The following is a 19,301-nucleotide window of genomic DNA, read 5'->3' as shown; positions in this document are numbered from 1 at the left end:
TTACAATGATATCATTCAGGTTATTAAAGCCACAATATCAAACAAAAGCAATTGAGTATGTGTAGTAATATTGCTCAGCATTGACACTATATTATTTGGCTTTTCAAGATTAATATACAGTATATCATAGTTCAAAATACCATCTTTTATAATATGCTAATATCAGGATATTGAGATATTTATAAATTATTGTTTTAAGCTTTGTCAAGAACAATGTTGTCAACATTTTCAACCTTTTCATGTTGTTTAAATGACATGTAAGAAATGTGGTTCTTATTTTTCACCTATTGCCATTATAATGTTATTTGCATATATCATAAACAGTCCAATAAACACAAACTGACAAACTTACAGGCTTTATTCATCAGACTAATGTAATAGTTGAAATTGAAAGAGAAATCAGATATGATTTTTGTGAGATATTTATTTATTATTAATGTGAATACTAACAATATTTGATATTAATCAAGTGTATATTAAATGTAATATAATTTGTTTTATATGTATATTAACATGACAAATAAACATTTTCTAGAATTCTATCCTGGCATATTTTTCTTCCCAGCTCAATAGTCAACTGATTTATAAAAGCATGTAGTACTGCCCTCTGCTTTAGCACACAATACAATATAACAGCAGCTATAGGAGTCCGTCATCCACATTAAATCCTTTTGCCAATCATAATTTTATTGATCTATACAAGAACAATTGACCTACTGAGTAACAGACACAGTCTGGTTTTTGGTAGTGAGTACTGTTATAAAAACAGCTCACTAGACTGAGTACTGTTTGAAATCAGCTCACTAGCTTTTTTCCACTTATTTTGTCTTGTTTTTGGTAGTGAGTACTGTTATGAAAACAGCTCACTAGACTGAGTACTGTTTGAAATCAGCTCACTAGCTTTTTTCCACTTATTTTGTCTTGTTTTTGGTAGTGAGTACTGTTATGAAAACAGCTCACTAGACTGAGTAGTATTTGAAATCAGCTCACTAGCTTTTTTTGGATTATTTTATCTGGTTTTTGGTAGTGAGTACTGTTATGAAAACAGCTCACTAGACTGAGTACTATTTGAAATCAGCTCACCATCATTTTTTGGATTATTTTGTCTGGTTTTTGGTAGTGAGTACTGTTATGAAAACAGCTCACTAGACTGAGTAGTATTTGAAATCAGCTCACTAGCTTTTTTTGGACTATTTTGTCTGATTTTTGGTAGTGAGTACTGTTATGAAAACAGCTCACTAGACTGAGTACTGTTTGAAATCAGCTCACTAGCTTTTTTTGGATTATTTTGTCTGGTTTTTTGGTAGTGAGTACTGTTATAAAAACAGCTCACTAAACTGAGTACTGTTTGAAATCTACTCACTGTATTATTGGTGTAACAGATTCCACTGTGACCTATTTACCTTGTGCCCTATTTACAATGTGACCATATCTCTGTGACCTATTTACCTTGAGACATATTAATATTGTGACTATATGTCTAATTACCATGTGAATAAAACACCTAGTGACTATAATATGTTACAGATGGGGGTAAGAACACATCAGATCTGAGAGACAATACAGAATCAGAACATCATAATTTATTATGTTATTATACAAAAAATGATACAAATATACAATTTATTCCAATATAAATAAAGATGAGGGGTGGAGTTAATCCTAATTAACATTATATTTACTATAGAGATACAACATTTCAGCAGATATCATTTTCAGCTACTGATTCCATACACAGATTATATTATACATGTATGGCCATAGCGTTTGAAATCATGGGTAAAAAGTCATGTAACTGTTCCATTAAGACTTGTCTTGTCTAATTTTAGTCAAAGTACACATTGCTTTGGTATGCTAACCTACATCATTGTAGCAAATATGGCAACTTATTTTCCTCCAAAACAATACAGATTAATATGGAAGTTTGAGTTTATCTTTAAAAATGATGAAATTCAAGTAAAGTAGGAAAATAAATGATTCAATGAATGATACAAACTTGAAATAAAAAACAGCACCATCAAATATAGGAAATATACAGAACTTATATATAAATATCATAATATACAAAAATCTACATTGTCATACATCCCAATACAATTTTGATTCAAATCAAACTACAAAAAAATACTGCATAAAATTATCATGGTAGGTTTCTGTGTGTTCTGCATCTTTCATTAATTGAAGTACTAAGACTATCAATATAAGTAAATATTTTGGCAACAAAAAGATACGGAAAGTGTTTATAACTGCATATAGAATTATTCATTACCTTCATTATGTATTGCATAATTAGTAAGTAAAATAAGCAGTATAGGAAATCTGTGGTTTGTATGATAATTCAATATGGTTAAATGGTGTTAACATGTTATTTTGATTAAGAGTAAGCTTAATGCCACTGTTTTCCCCAAAAAATTTACCAAAAAAATATTGTCACAAGTCTGAAATTTTACATTGAGACATAATAAACATATGACAAAAAGTGATTGTAAGATGTTTTGACACAGATTCTGAACTTTCAAAAAATTTGATAATCCAAGATATTATTATAATAATTTTTATATTATAATAAGTCAGAAGTAAGGATTTGCGCATTTTTAATTCAAAACATGAAGTTTCAGATTGCAACAGTAGTAAACCAAACAATACATCATCTTGCGGATTAAATAGTAGTTCAAGAATCACACTTCAATGTCTACTTCATAATTCACATTGCTAAACTTGTGTTGGACTACGGTCTCTAGATTTACAAGAAAAACACTTCCAAAATCGGCACCCAAATCTCCAGCCTGAAGATTCATTTTCCTCTTGTATAACTGTTTTAGATAAGTTCTCTCTTGCTACCTCTTCATGTACTATCACTAAATTCTGAAAATACAAATAGGGTATGGTATATTTACTTGGTACTTGTCATGTTGGAAACAGATAGCCAACTAGTGCTACAAATATTACTGTGGATGCCACAAAGCTAGCTTTTATAGACATTTGTTGAACTCTTTATGAATTTTTTTACCAGATTCAAACCAATATACTGCTTATACATCCGAGCACCCTGGCATACCCTTGTGGATTTGAGAGGGCACTAGTCATGGTGGAGGGTCAAGGGGGGCCCTCTAGAAAATTTTCGAATGTGGGAAGACAGAGAATACATGCTATGAGATTTTGGAAGTGAAAGTAGAAGAGAGAGGGGGTGTAGGGGCCAATTCATTCAGATAATGATGACAAACAAACAACATCTACCTCTTCTTCATATCTTTTCCTCTGATATTTTTCCGCTTCCTTTACAGTCATATTCTTCATCTCAATATTGTCTTCTTTTAATTTAGCAGCTAGTCGAGATTCATGATATGGACTAGAAATCTTACTGATAGGACTTAATTTACATGTCTCTAATGTAGTTTCTAATACACGATTGGGTGCTGATCTACTTCTTTTACCTGCTGTAAAATACAATACATGAATATATTGGGTACTTGAGTGGTTCGATCTTGAGATACATAGAAATACAAGTAGCACATATATATTGTAACAGCTACAAAAACTTTGCAGGTTCTTATTCTATATCAAATTGTTACGTTAGATACTTAGCCCTGGGGCCACAAACCTCTTTTCATACTTAGCAGAGGTTTTACTCAAATTTGTAGCAGCCATTACAGGTGTATAACTGATTGTATCAAAAACTTTTACCTTTCTGGCATTGTCACTTTAATCTTCACATTTTAGCTTTACTTGATGCAAGGGGAATATGAGTAAAAACTAAGCTGAGCATAAGAAATGTTTTGTTGCCCTAGGGCAAAGTGGTATTGAATGATTAACATGGTTCATGTAATCTATAATACAGATATTCATAATGTAGAAAACAAGATGCAGGAAACTAAAAATAAAGCTTAAATTTTTAATCAAGACAACCAAAAACTAAATTCAGATGAAATGAAAACATGCAACTGTAGACTCACCTTTACGAAGTGCATTGCGCTTTCTCTCTGTCATATATTTCAGATCCTCAGCTTCTGAACAACTAGCTTCTGATTCTCGTAACATACTCTCATATCCACTACTAGTACCACCATGTATTTTATCAGATTTACTACCATGATGTGATGAATGTATATCGGTACTTATTGAACTACTATTATCACTACCATGACCACTACTAGAATGACTGGGTGTTCTTGGTTTGGTTATTTTAGAGTAGGGTGATAATAATTTTTTACTATCAACAGATACTATACCACTATCATTTCCACTGTCTGAATCATTGCACTGTTTTTTCTCACTCATTTGAAGATTGACTATTCTTTGAGTCAGCAGCATTTCCTTTTCTTTCTTAACACTTTTACACAATTTGGGAGAACTGTGAATAAAGGGTGACACTGGATTTTTGACTGGTTTTGTAGTTTGCTTACTACCACTTTTTGATTTGGCACATTTTGAGTCTTTGTCTACTATTCTGGTCTTCTTTTCTGGAGATTTCCCGAAATCATAAAGAGGCTGATGTGATGTCTGACATAGGTTCGTTGTTAAGGTTGTTGGTAGCTGGACGGTACTGAGCTTCACCAAACCATGAGGAAGTGCAGGTTTTGATTTGACTGGTTTAACGGAAGATTTTTCTACTTCCATAAACATGTCTTTTTCTGGTTTATACCCTGATAAAATTGAGGTAGTTTTTTCAGGAGTTTGATTGGGAGTTTTGTCACTGAATTGACTTGGTGTTTTGTCACTAATATTATCAATATTTTCACTAAGTTCACTATAAATACCACTTTCTACAAATGTTTCAGTTGACAAATTAGGATTGGAGGCACCATCTGGTTTCCGTAGCAACTGTCTACAAGGTTCAAGTACAGAGTCACAATTGTCATATTCTGATATACTGGTATACATATTTTCACTTGGGTCTGTTTCCAACTTACTTTCTGAAATACGCTCATAAAATGAGTCCTGAGTGCAAACATTATTATTTTCCACAATCTCATAAGAATTGTCCAGAATATTCACGTCTGGTTCACTATAAAAAGTCACGTTTAATTTGTCCGATTTGGCACTAAAACTTTGGTCAGTGTTTGTTTCTGCATCCATCATAGATACAGAATCATTTTGATTTTCATTTGACACAGATTTGACCCACTCTGTCACTCGGTTTGTATGATGTTTTGGAGAATTTGTTTTAAGTAGCTTAGGATTCAATGTCTTCACCATTCTGCCAGGTATAGGTGAACTTTGACCTGAAGAAGCAGATGTGTGTAGTTTTCTTAAAAGAGAATCATGAAGCTTGTCTTTTCTATGATGTGAAACACTTTCCGTATTTCCAATCACTTGATTATCTGAATTTACCATTACATTTGTCACATCTGCATCATTGTGATGTTTTTCAACCCAGTCTCTAACAAAAGGTTTGACAACCATATTTTCACTGATATCAATAGTATCTTTAATTTGAGTGGTAGTACCATCATTACTAGAAATACTAACAGGACGGGATGAAGCAGCTTCCACATGAGTTGATATATTACTATCTGTACTAATCATACTATCTGGTCTAATTAATTTACTATCTATTTGTTTAATAACAGCTTGTTTTAATCCAGAACTTGAAGCATGTTTTAATTTTGGACTCGGTGAAGATGGTGGTATTTCACGTGGTGTTTTACTGCTAGAAGTTGTTTTATTACCAGTTATCATTTCACGAGGTCCATCAATCCATCTTTCTTCTGAACTTACAACAACATTCTTTAACTTCTTTTTGGAAGCATCAGGTTTAGGTGATTGGGGAACCTTTTTAGGAGAATGTGCAGGTTGTTTGGTCATTCGAGGACCATCTATCCACTGTTCACCAGGTTGATGTTGTGGATTTGATAGAACTTCTACTGGCTCTTCATAGACTGGACCATCTATCCACTGTTCTGGATGAGGTGAAGAATGAGGTTGTGGTATTCTCTGATGTCTTGACACATGATTTCTAGAACGTTTGTTAACTTCTGCTTGTTGTTCAATCTGTGTGTAGCCAATAGATGGAGGTATAGATTGCTGCTGTTGGAGTTGTTTCTGTTGTTTCTGATAATGTTGAAGATATCGAGATTTAACGACAGGAGATGGCCGGTACTGAGGATGATGTTGAGGAGAGCAAGGTGCTGACTGAGATTCCAGAACATGGTACTGACTCTGGGGTTTGGGTGCTCCCATTCTAGGTCTCATCAATCTTCGATGATCTGAATAAGTCATACTCCTACCACTGTCAGATGCTGAACCCTCATCACCTGATGACCTTGACCCACCAGGTCGTCGAGGAAGACGAGGATTTGTTCTAGGTACAGAACGAGGAGGACCTTCATTGTCTGTAAAATCACGATCACTGAGGGGGTGTCCATTAGAACCGAGATATATAGCGGTGTCACAAGACTGTTCACTACTAGAAGTACATGTATAGTTATCTGGATCAGAATGTGAAGATGAAACAAACATGTCTTCTCTCAATGTTCCCATTCTCATTCCCTTATAAGGTCTGTTAAACTGACCACTACCATCTGTTGAACTATCTTCTGAACTTGCACTTGAAATTTGCTGAAAAGAAACAATGAAGATGTCAATAACCCAAGAAAGATTTTAATGGATACTGAGTGGATGCTGTCATGTTATGGTTTTATGAAAATAGCCAAGAAAGTTTTGCCAGCAATTTGCAGCATTAGCCTTCTCTTTTACTGCTTTTAACAGTTGAGGAATTTAAAACTGTAGTCTGTAGCAGGGTCTCTTATGTAATATCTGAAGGAATCAAAACTGTTGCCTTTCAGCCCTTCCCAACCTACAACACTAACAAGGGCAAACACGGATGATAACTTAAACAAGTAAGTTAATCAATAGATCAGTTAATGATTAAATTTTGAGAAAGGAAAGATTTGATAGATTTTAATATCCAGAGAGAAGAAATAATGTAGATGTTTATATTCAGAGAAACATGTAAATATTAGATATATACATAAACACACATGTCAATATTAGTATTGAATACATGTATACAGACTTCAATATGTTCAGTTTCCCACTAAATAACTTACATACACTCATAAATATCATTATTATCAAATAAACATACCTTAGCTTTTCTACGTTTCATACGATGCATTCTGGCTGCCATTTGTATAACTTGTAAAGTTTCTGTATGATGTGGTAAAGCTGAAGATACATGAACTATAATACAAGTTCTACATGTTGTATTTCCTAGTGAATCTCGTAACAACTGAGCTATCTTACTATCTCTGAAATAATAGAAGACATTTTGAATTTCAATGAAATATAACTGTATTAAACTTTTATAAAAGAAATGCTGATAATAGTAAACACAGTAAAAGTTAGCAAGTCAACAACTAATTGTATCAACAGAATCCCCCTTATTTCATTCCTATAGCAAAGTTTTTGCTCTGATTTGTAAGATGTGTACACTTCAAAAATTATGTAGGATGAAATGTTGAATTGAAAATAGAACCAAATTCAAGTACACACATTCGAGATATCTTGAAAAATGTAGGCTATTTCAAATTTATCAGAACTGCCACCCTACACAACAGTATTTAAACACTTTGAACAGGCATTACTGTATATCAATTATTGACCCTTTAAATGCTTTAGGATATTTCGGCTAAACCTAGTTGTACATGTTCAACAACCTACTCCAGAAAAAGGTCAAAGTTACCTAAGCAAAGACATTATGCCTGTATATGTGTAAAAACAATCTGTATAAGCAAGATTTTATACAAAGTATGGCAAAATCAAGAGTAAAAGTTGTATAGTAGTTGACTCCTCTTAAGAGAAGTACCATCAGGTATTTTGAAAAGAGTATACTCTGCTTTGCATGCGACAACCGCCACTACTATCTAGGTCAACATCATGAGATACAATCAGACTAGTAATAGTCACATAGTAACTAAGTCATATATATATATATGTATATGTATCAGGAAATTCCGATGATCTTATAACTTGAGAAAGGTTAATTTGTGTTATTCATTTATTAACAAAATATAATCAATTAATTCATTATTATTAACATCATTAATTAATTCAAACTAGGAATCATGTAACTCAACTCAACAGTGTAGAAATCAAAAACTACAAGACAGCTTGAAAGATTTTTTATTCAGTCACATTAAATTTTATTGATCAAGTCTCTCATAAACCAATTGAACACTTCACTCTCTAATCTTCAAATCTTGGCCAATAAAAATATTAATGATCAAATTAATGGCTGCTCTTTGAAATTGCTAGGAATGATCATAAAATATGTCAATTTCCCCGGCTAATATGAGTATTTTATCACATTCTTCAAAAAGATATGAGAGCCTTCATCCCTCCATGATTCCATTTTCCTCCTGCCCAGTTTATATCCTGGGAAATTTCAAGAAAAAAGTAATTTTCATTAAATGACAACAGACCATTTTATGATTGCTGACTGGCACTCATGTTTACAATTGTGTGCATTTTATGAGAATTTATTGGTGGTTCTTGAGAGAGGAATAATTTTTACATTGCCTGAAACGCCAGACAGGAAGACAAGTTTAAGAGAAGTCAAATTAATAAAGTATTAAAAACGTTTGATTCAAGTTTTACACCCTTCTAGTTAGATAAAATGAACAGATCAGATTAAAGCTTCTTTGGACTCTAATTCAATTTTTCCATTAGAATTAGATCAACCAACACATTATTTTCATTTTATTGAAGGTACCTCTTTCAGTGGCAGTGCCAGTAGGGGTACAGATTTTTCTCCAAAATATGTGTAAGAATGCACAAAATCAATTCATTTTTTCTAAAATTTTCTTGAGAGAACCCTCTATGAGAAGCTTGCAAATATAACAACACCACTTTCAAATTGATGTATTCCAATGCTGAAATTCACAGTCCCTACTTGTGACCTAGTCCAGTGCTTCTATAAGAGAGTTTCTCTTATAAAACCTTATACCACCACAGAGTAGCTAAAATTTGAATTCAGCCTCAGCAGTTGTCCCCCCATTCTGCCCCCTATTTTTACCCCAAGTCTCGGAAGGCTGGTGCCACCACTGACCTCTTTTAATAATATTCAGAAAACTTTTAAAAGTGGAACCCAATAGATTACAATATGATCTTTTAAAGTTCACTTTTACTGCAGATACATTATAAGATCTTGAGGTTATGGTCATGATTTAAAAATAATGTATAAAATAATTTTTAGTATGCTATAAAAATTTCATCTAGTTAATTAATTGTAGCCAATAAATTCTATTGGTACATGTAAAATGTTTTACATGTTTGCAGAAAGGGAAGAAATTGCATTGATTAAACAGTAAATATTAATGTAAATAGACCATTTCTTCACCTAATATCACATAAATTCAACATAGCTTGCTTAAAATACACCATTACTTAGTCTTAATCACATAAACTACACTCGTTGCATTTCTTTCTAGTAAATTGACATTACTATAAAATACTCTTGATGTTGACGTCAAATATTTGATGTCGTTTCTACGATTGCCTATTGATTAAGATATATATCTTACAGAGTTGTCGATTATTCCAGAAAATGGCTACCCCATTAGATTCCTTCTGCCATTAATCTTGTTAAATGGCTCAATATATATTTCACTACCTTCCATTTACAAGGCCCTATCAACATCTCTCGTAGTTTCCAATCAACTTTATACCTTGTATAATAAATCGCTAATCAAATTTATGCTTCACTTGAAATATTTCCAATCTAAACACATGACTTAACTTTATTCCATCTCTTCAATTTCATTTTTATGGGTCTCCTGACTGTTGGAGAAAAACCTCTCTCATTTTAGAAGCGCCATATCTTTTTATGACTGTCCAAATTGCCATGGGATGAGGCAAGGCTCAATCGAATATTAACCATACATTGGAAAACTAAGTGTGACTGAGAGCATGAGAGACAAGACTTGTGAAATGATGAAAATTCATGAAGGATTTTCTTTGATGACAGCAAAGTTCAACAAACAAATAACTCAACAAAATCAAACATTACATAAAAACTAAATGACATTAAATTCTGTCTCCTAAAATTCCTCAAGGAATAACTCAAAAAAGTAAACTTATTTCAATGTTTCAATAGATAGACAAATACGTCAAATTCAATTCTAATCATAATCTCAATAAACATAAGAAAAGTTTGACATTTCAAGTCACATTATTTTTTGCTTATTTAAGTCATCAAATGTTGTCATTGTGTGGGAAAATAAACACTAAAGAATCTTTTTGTTACAAAAATATGTACCTCGGACAATACCAGAGCTCTGTAGAAAAGTCATCCTTCACTTTGGAAGCCATAATTCACTATGAACTCTTTAGCAAGAAGTCATTACATCACCCCCACACTTTGAAGTCTCAATAACGTAAACAATATACCACCCCTCCAATAGGCTGGGGATAATAATGTGTATTTAATACCTTAGTTTAATGACTTTAAAATGGCCTGAAGTGACTGATAGAGTGTGAAGTGGTTTAAATTTGACCGTTTGTGTCATCAAGCCACTCCAATAGTCCCTATTAACAGGTCATTAATGCCTTTACCAGATGCTCTATAAAATTATATAGTCATCTTTTATTTCTACTTAGGCCTTGAAAATAAATAAAATAGTTTTATATCATCAAGATGTGCCATATCTGATACACATTAATATTTCTAGTACTCTAGCTCACACTGTGGGATCCTTAATGTCCATCAGTCCATAAGTTCTCTACTTTATTTAGTATATGAATCAACTTAAATAATATAATGTTTGACAACCAAATTAGTGAATTGTTTTGTGAATTTGCAGTAATAAACAACCCATGAATATATTGTCTTATGATCATATATTGTTGCTAAAACCTTATCCTCTTATCAACAAATAGATGAGACCATGGTTCACTTTATCAAAAGAGCGTTCGATGAGGAGGTGAATTTAACAGATCAAAACTCTTCCATATGAAAATTGCCCTTACTCATACATTATACAGAGTTTCGTGGATGAGTTCGTATTTACAAAGCGAAACCAAAAAATCTCTTTGTACAAGCACTTTGATTGGCCAGATTGAAAATCATGTGATATCATGAATATTTATTTATTTGAAGGTTTGCCTGCTAAAGGGAAACATGGTAGAAAAAAAGTTTCAGACAATATTAGTCAATAGTGTCAAAGAGACAATGATGATCATATAGATGTCTTTATGAAATGAAAAAGGGGCTAATTAGGGATAATGAATGCTAATTAATGAGTTATAATCAACCTAATTATAACAATAATTTATTGTTTTAGGACCTCATAATATATCAATATGTTCTCTTAACTTCTTTCAACATATACTAAACCCCTAGTCATTTACACTAAATATTTTATTGTCTTGTCTGAGTATTTTTATATTTGATGATCTAGAGGGAAATGAGCTTTTAAATGAAAGTCTTAGTGTTTAAATACTTATATCAGTAAGCACAAGCATGGTTTAACCTAAAGTAATACTACCTCTTAGGATGGCCAAAAAATTAAAATTATTAATCTTGGTCAATATGAGTATATATTCATCAGTGAACTTACCTGGTGTCATAAAGTTACAACAGAATCCCTGTAAAATCCAATAAATCCATTAAACTAAGTAATTATCGGAAAAAACTTATTATTTTTAAGCGTTTTTGAATAGTTTCTTAGTTTTAGGGATGTGTCTTCATATTCAGGGATTCTGTTGTAAAGTTATGACACCAGGTAAGTTCCCTGATGAATATATTCTCTTAAGTTTGAGACTCTAAATTCTATGTCCATTCTAAGAGGTAATATTCTTTAACGAAACTATTTTTACAATTTTGATCATATATTACATGAAGGTATATAAAACTTATATACATATAGTACTAATACTAATATACACTACAGGTGATGGTAGAAATCAAAGACTTAATATTTAATTCAGGTGTCCAAGCCAAGAGTCAAATTTCTCACGATACTGATAAATGATACACAGTAAATCTGGAGATAATTTACATTTTCTCAGATCAAATCTTATTGATAGATACTTAAAGACATATGATTGTAAGTGTATCACTTTCTACAATAACTACCAAATGTTCTGTTTTATTCCATTCACCTGATATCAACTCAACTATTTCCTGCTATTACTGTATCATCTGTATATTTACACTAGTCTCATCAACTGTATCATTTTATATCTAATACAATTTGTGAAAGACTATCTCAGTGCAAAATTTCAACCTTGTTCATGCCTGAAAGTTTTGAAAATTTACTCAATATTTTCAAATGGGATGTCCTGATGTTGACATGACATCAGCATGAGATGAGTTTTTGTCAATTAGATTGTATCACTGCAATACTATTCAAAGGAATACTACAATACATAAAATTTAGTTTTTTCAAAGCATTTGTCTGTGGACCAATAAAAATCCTTCTATAATCCGATAACTCCATAATAATTAGTAATTATCCTTAAAACTTGCTTGATGGATTTATCTGACCATTATATACTCTTATTGGTCAAGTTTGAGTAGTTAAATTTAATACGCATTCTAAGAGGTAGTATCTCTTTAATAAAAATAGAGACTTACCTATGAGGTAAATGTCTTTGACCATTGAGTAAAGCCATAATAACATTACCAAGAGCAGAAAGACTTAAAGAAGCATTACTAGGATCTTTAGATTTAGCTGTACTCCCTAAATCTATTAAATGTAGTCTACTTCTACCACCAGCAACTGAAAAAATATGAATGAAATAAAAAAAATCAAATTTTCCCTTTTAAGGACCTTTAAATCACCTTTTTATCGCAATAATGTTACTTGCTTTAAAGGGATAGGTGGGCCATTTTTTTGACCAATCATACTTTAGTCTCAGAAACTGGCCATTTCAACTGAGCTAATCTGTTCTCAGCTTACCGTCACAATTTGAGCCTTCAAATCTATGTGTATCTAGAATTATCTGCGTTTGAATGTTAAAATGATGACTCACCAATTTAAGATTTAAGACATATATAGAAATAGTGAGTAAAATTCCTAGTTTGAGATATTTTTGAAGTAATAATATGATTTTCGTAAATTTATAGTATTTCTGAAGACTATTTACATATATTCAACACTCAAATCAACCCCCCCAAAATGGTGCACCCATTCCTTTAAATGTTTCAATATTTAGTCTGTTTACTATAATGCAACAACATCGAAGTCAAAATGCATGGCTTGTACATATTCCAATCTATGACAATGGAATCAATTTCTATACACTCAATATGTTGACCTCTAAAAGTAAACTAATTTAAAATAAAAGAAAACTAAAACCTAAACTATGACATTAAGAGAAGAATGTTTCTTTCAGACAAATCATTAACATAGAAGATGAAGAGCTTAAAAAAGAATGTGTTTTAATTTCCTCTCTATGTATCTTTTAAGAAATGGCTTAGATAAGAAGTACACTAGTTTGAACATCAACAAATAGTTTTACACATTTAAACAATTTGAAAAAGTTCACACATTTCTGAAGAAGAAAGATAATCTTTCAAATGAAAAGAAACTCGATATCAATTTCCAATTTTTTACTCATTTTCTGCACTTTAATATTTAAAAATATAACACTCTTACAGTTATATAATACATAACTTTTCAAGATAGTGTTTATTTAGTGTTTCCACTTTTTGAAATTTTTGAAAGAGTATACATACCTCCAGGAAGACCAGCCCTATTAGCTTTTTCTATTCGATATTGATAAACATGTAACGTAAATAATAGATGTGATGAGCGGCCATCTTCTTCAGCTGTAAAATATCAAGTTGCAAATTCATTTTATGAATAAAATCTTGGCATCACCATACTTATATATATATTTTCTCTTTCATAACAAAAGTCCTACAAAGTTGGCACAGTTGCATGCTGTTACTCTTTCTAAAGCCAAACCTATCAATTTTTAAGGGATGTTGTTTAACATCCTTGATGGAAAATGCACTACTTGGCACGTTTTTGGGAAGTACATGATATAATCTTTACCATTTTGATTTCTAGATGCCAAAGCAGCATCAAAATAAAAAGCAGCTCTATCAGCAGTTGGTGCTCTGAGTTCACTTTGATTTTCAAGTTGAGTTCCACAGATAGGATCTTCTCTTAAATACACTCCATTAGATCCACAACCATCTACTCCTGGAGAAAATAGAAAAAACAATCTCTCAATCTTATCCTGGTTCCATGATATACAACAGTGAGAATTTGATCTATCTTTAACAAGAAGGTATTGAAATGTAAATGTGAATTTTAATGTAAGCTTGAAAACAAAACGACTTTGCATTGATAACAAGTGGTTGCCTAGCAAGATACGCCCACTTTCCTGATACATTTTCAGTATATCAAGGTCACCAATCTGTGTCAAATCATACCAAAAATCTAATTTGTGCAAGATATTGTTGATTTAAACAAACACACATTATTTAATCAAATTCTGACATAAAATGTCACCTCTATTGCGTTCATGAGCCAACACATTTTGAAGTGTTTTAAGTAAGTCCAGGGCAATAACTCAAATAACATTGATCAAAAAATTGTCAAATTCAAACTTGACTAAGATCTCATCATTATAAATGATCACACCAAATTTCATTCATATCGGATGAAAACTGTAGTCTCTATTGTGTTCACAAGCAAATTTTGACACGTTTTTTGTAAGTCAAGGGCAATAACTCATAAATCGTTCATTGAAAGATTGTAATATTCAAACTTGTCCAAGATCTCATCATTATAAATGATCACAAATGATATGATACAAACTGTAGTCTCTATTGTGTTCACAAGCCAATTGTGGACTGACCGACGGACATATTTTATATTATATTATGTTACTTTACATTAAATAAAAATACACATCACTTCGGACCAGTATTTTTAACAAAAAATGTCTCCAAATTTGGCTGAAATCATCCTCTGTTAAAACAAACTTCGAAATGCATGTGTGTTCATAATACAGTTTTATCAATGCAAAGTCATTCTAAGACCAAATGTTATATTGAAGTTGATATTTCAATTCTTACAGTATTGACTCAATTTACCAATGAATGTGTGAAGACAATAGATATATCACAGGAATTGTACTGGCTATATACAAGGAATCAATTACTGCATTAAGTTAGATTCTGATAATAAATTACATAGTATTAGTCACTTGGTACTGGAGAAAATAAATAAATTACTGGTACTAATTCCCTTAGTTACAACTAGAACTGTGACCAATTATATCAAATTACAAGTAACAAGTTTTAATCACTTTATTTCTATTTAAACCAATATCCCTTATTCCCTTGCCTCTAATCATGTCCATATAAATTCCTCTCCAATTATTAACTTGTTACAGAATTAATTATTGATGGTAAAAAAGTAATTAAGATTACAGAATTGACAACAATCTCCCTAAAATAATACTGGATGACCATAATATAAGAATTCATCCAAAATTTCAGTCAAAATCCATTTTAAAAGCTAGGGAAGTGATATTTTCAAAGAAACCAAATTCAAACATGAACTTCTTTTTTATATACCTAATTGAACATACTGAGAATTGCTGTATATCTATTTGGCATAACTTCAAAGAAAGGCGAGAACTAAAATTCTGAAATCTGACTTTAATTTTGGCAATCTATGACCATATTGCAAGTTTCTAAAAATTCCTTAAAATTGAACAGAGCACAAGGACAATTTACTTTGACAAATTCTAAATTCAAATTTAATGGTAAATCTATGGATGTTGAAATATAACTCAAGAAATTGAGTTTTACTTCCCATAGTTAAATTTTGTATCAACTAAAATAAAATGAACAAAATCTGATATTGACGTTAATAGTTCAGGACAAGATAAAGACTTTCTCTGGTCAATTTCTACTGCACAAGACAGATTGGCTGGTTTGGTGTGAGTAACCACAGCTTGAACCACTCTTCAATTACAATTTAATGTGTAAATAGTGCATAATATAACAAGCAGACGGATAACAATAGTAGCAGACACACAACTCTAGTGTCATGCAGTCAATATTCAATATAACCCCGTCACATTATAATCTCAGATTTATGGTGCCTGTTCATCTCATTTTACCGTCTAATTTTCAACGATCGAGTGCCAACAAAAGAACCACTCATCTTGCTAATCTTAACAATTATAAATGGATGCTCAACTACTAATTAACAAAGGCATTTAATTAATCCTCCCATGACTCATGTAGAGGAATGTAGATGGTCGAAAAATTTCATTAAAACATGGGAAATTCTAGAACATTATCACAGCCTGTTGAATTAAACCTATTTCCGACATGCTACACATCAGTTCTTAATAATCAACACCCTCCTGTTTGATGATAGTGTATTAGTCAGGCTCAGACTGGACAGTAAAGGACTACAGATGAACCCTCTATTGTTAAAGGTAGAAAATTGATCAGCAGAAATCTCTATGATGATTGACAGAAAGTTTTGATTATTAAGTCTTTATCGACACTCTACAAGATAGATGACTATCATATTAAACAAGATAAGACCACTCTTACTTCCGCATTTTTCATTTTTACACCATCAAATGTTGAATTAACAAATAATTCATCATGTCTTCTCTTGGGATAAGATTTCATTTAAATGCTCAAATATTGAGTCACAACAAAACGTTACAAAACAGACAGTGCCAACTAGAATTTGAAAACTCGTGGGGATTGGAAGTAAAATGAGGAGATTACGAATTAATTTCAATTTTCTGAGGTCAATGAGATTGAGGTTAAAAGTCAATATTAGGTTTTGTGTTTCCAAACAAGTTCAACAGGTTTCAACAATGCCTGCCACAATTTGTGAAAAAAATTCCAGTACAATCAATTGGTTAGCTATTCTACCAGCAAACATTTTGAGGTCTAAATATGAATTCAGAATTCTAATTAGATACTACTTCATCTGATTTCCCTTCACATTAACACAAGTCACATAATTTTGGTACAATTCAGGCTTTATTTCAAGAATTTGTCTGGATCATTTTGATCAAGAACAAATATTAATCATGATTTTGACTAAACACATAAGTGATCTACAAAATTACAGCAAGTTTTGAACTTTCAATATGGCAAAAACTGATCATACCATTTTATTCTCTTTATTAAGTAAATGTTTATTGCATTAAAGTTCAATGAAAAAGTGAAAAAATACCTTTACTGAAATCAGCCAGTAGATCATTTAAATTCTCTTGTGTTCCAGAAACTTCTACAGCAGAAACACGAACAGAAAATCTGGCACCAGTTGATTCTTTCTGTTCACTAATTAATTTAAATAACCAGGATATAGCACAAGGTATAACCCCTAAAGTTTGTGGTGAGTGATCTTTACCTATCATAGTAAATGATTTACCTGAAATGAAACAGCAAAATATCCAATAGCCTGCATACAATAAAATCATTTGACCACATTTTAACTTTAAAAAAATTTTAAATGGTAAATTTCTTTTGCCAAAGTCTGATGTAAGCAATCAAAAAAAATATTTACCTTAACTTTAGCTTTCATTGAATAAAAATAAAATTTTAAAAAAAATTGTTCTGTATCTTACCAAGTTTAGAATGACCATAACTAAAGAGACAACCATCAGCACCTCCTATAACTGATTGTAAAATTTCACTTAAACTTCCAGAACATACTTCACTCTGAAAATAGATAAAACAAAAGTGTGTCAACAATATTTTGATCAGAAGTCATAATCATCATATTCTATTCCATGATTTAATGCTAGTTATTCAGAATTTGTTACTTACCAGAGAATCATCAGGAGAAAAAACACCATCAAAAGCAAACATTTTAGGTGCAGCCACAGCAGCTCTCCTATTTGAGGAGGTAATATAACCACTAGCAGCAGGATCATGTACTGTAACTTGTTTACGACGAGGATCAATGGTTAAAAAACTTCGTCCACCTTGTTCTGTTTGACCTGGTATTATAGGTGAACATATTCTTAACATCACCTTCACCTGAAATTACACAATAAAAGAATTTTTTAGGAGATTTTTAGATGAATGTGCACATGTTTTATATTTATGACTGTTTGATATAACTTGATAGACAAGTTTAAGAACATATCAGATAATGTAATGTAATAAACTGTAAAAAATGAGATTGTAAAAATAACTGGAATGCTTTCAAGAAATTGATGTGATACAAATTAAATCTAGATGTTGGCAAAGATTGTACTTTGATTAAGTTTATATGTAATATCCAAATATGTAAATGAAGATTTAAAACCACATTTGAATTTGATAGGCCTATGGTCCTAGTTAACTAAATATGCTGTATTACCAGCTGATTGAGCCAATTTCAACTACATGTATCATGTATGAATTTAAATCCTATTTCTGATTCCCCTAGTCTGGAAGTTTATAATGTTGTGGCTTCCCGGTCATTATCAACATAGTATTATCACTGTTATAACTGATGTAATAATACCATAATGTCTAAATGACTGACTGTTAAGAGCGCCATGGAAATGCCCAAAGTCTAAACTAATCTTCTATTACAACTTTTATTTATATTGTGGTGAGCATAAGCATAAGTTAATAATTTTTTAAAATGATAGCTGAAGTTGAGTTCTATCATAATGTATGAAATGAAACATCATGGTTTTTTAAAATTATTTAACTGTTGCCATGAATATAACACAGATCTTTGTATGCCTTATTATCTATTATAGTATAGTGTCTATTATCAGTTCTGAAGTTTCCTTTCTGTATGTAAAAAAGTGATATATTCCAGAAAGTCGTGTCTTTTTGTGCCAAGGACCTGGCTCCTTTTCAGAATGTGTACGGCTTTACATGTATATGGCTAAAAGGTAACTCCATTGAAACTTTCATTCATGTCCATACCATGCAAAGGGGGTTTATAATCCAAATTGTTACAGAGTCAAAGTGTTATGCAAATGGTACAATAACGCAAAGCCCCATGTGGTACAGGCTGCACACCCTTAAGATCCCTTAACAGTTAGAAATCGAAATATAGTATGCTTATGCTGCTTTCTGGCAAAATTCCCCTGTCTGCATTAGCCCATAAGTTGCAGAAGAGGACATAAAACTCCATTCATTTCATTTCATATCAGAAGTACTTAAAATGAACATAAAATGACTAGTGTGAAAAAAGTCATTTATCCCATTGATTGGTGTAGCTAGCTGTATTCTGGTCTCAAAATATTTATCATAGTCATAATCATATAGTATAATAATCAAAGTTTATTAGATGTGTATGATAGTATTAGTTAGTGAGTCACTAATAAACTTATTTTTTATGTTAATCTCTAAC

The 19,301-nt window shown here is 31.7% G+C and overlaps 1 protein-coding gene across 1 annotated transcript; it reads right to left on the bottom strand.

Annotated features, from left to right (window-relative positions):
• Positions 1–12,573: 12,573 nt before the first annotated feature.
• Positions 12,574–17,974, bottom strand: LOTGIDRAFT_107821 (hypothetical protein; the record flags this gene model as incomplete). The annotated part of the gene is made up of 6 exons (XM_009065458.1): positions 12,574–12,709; positions 13,678–13,774; positions 14,004–14,150; positions 17,175–17,372; positions 17,569–17,662; positions 17,771–17,974. The coding sequence occupies 6 exons, from the start codon at positions 17,972–17,974 to the stop codon at positions 12,574–12,576; spliced, it is 876 nt and encodes a 291-aa protein (XP_009063706.1).
• Between the last annotated feature and the right edge of the window lie 1,327 nt (positions 17,975–19,301).

The sequence above is a fragment of the Lottia gigantea genome, assembly GCF_000327385.1.
Source record: "Lottia gigantea unplaced genomic scaffold LOTGIsca_7, whole genome shotgun sequence".
NCBI lineage: Eukaryota > Metazoa > Mollusca > Gastropoda > Lottiidae > Lottia > Lottia gigantea.
This window is presented reverse-complemented; position numbering and strand designations above follow the sequence as displayed.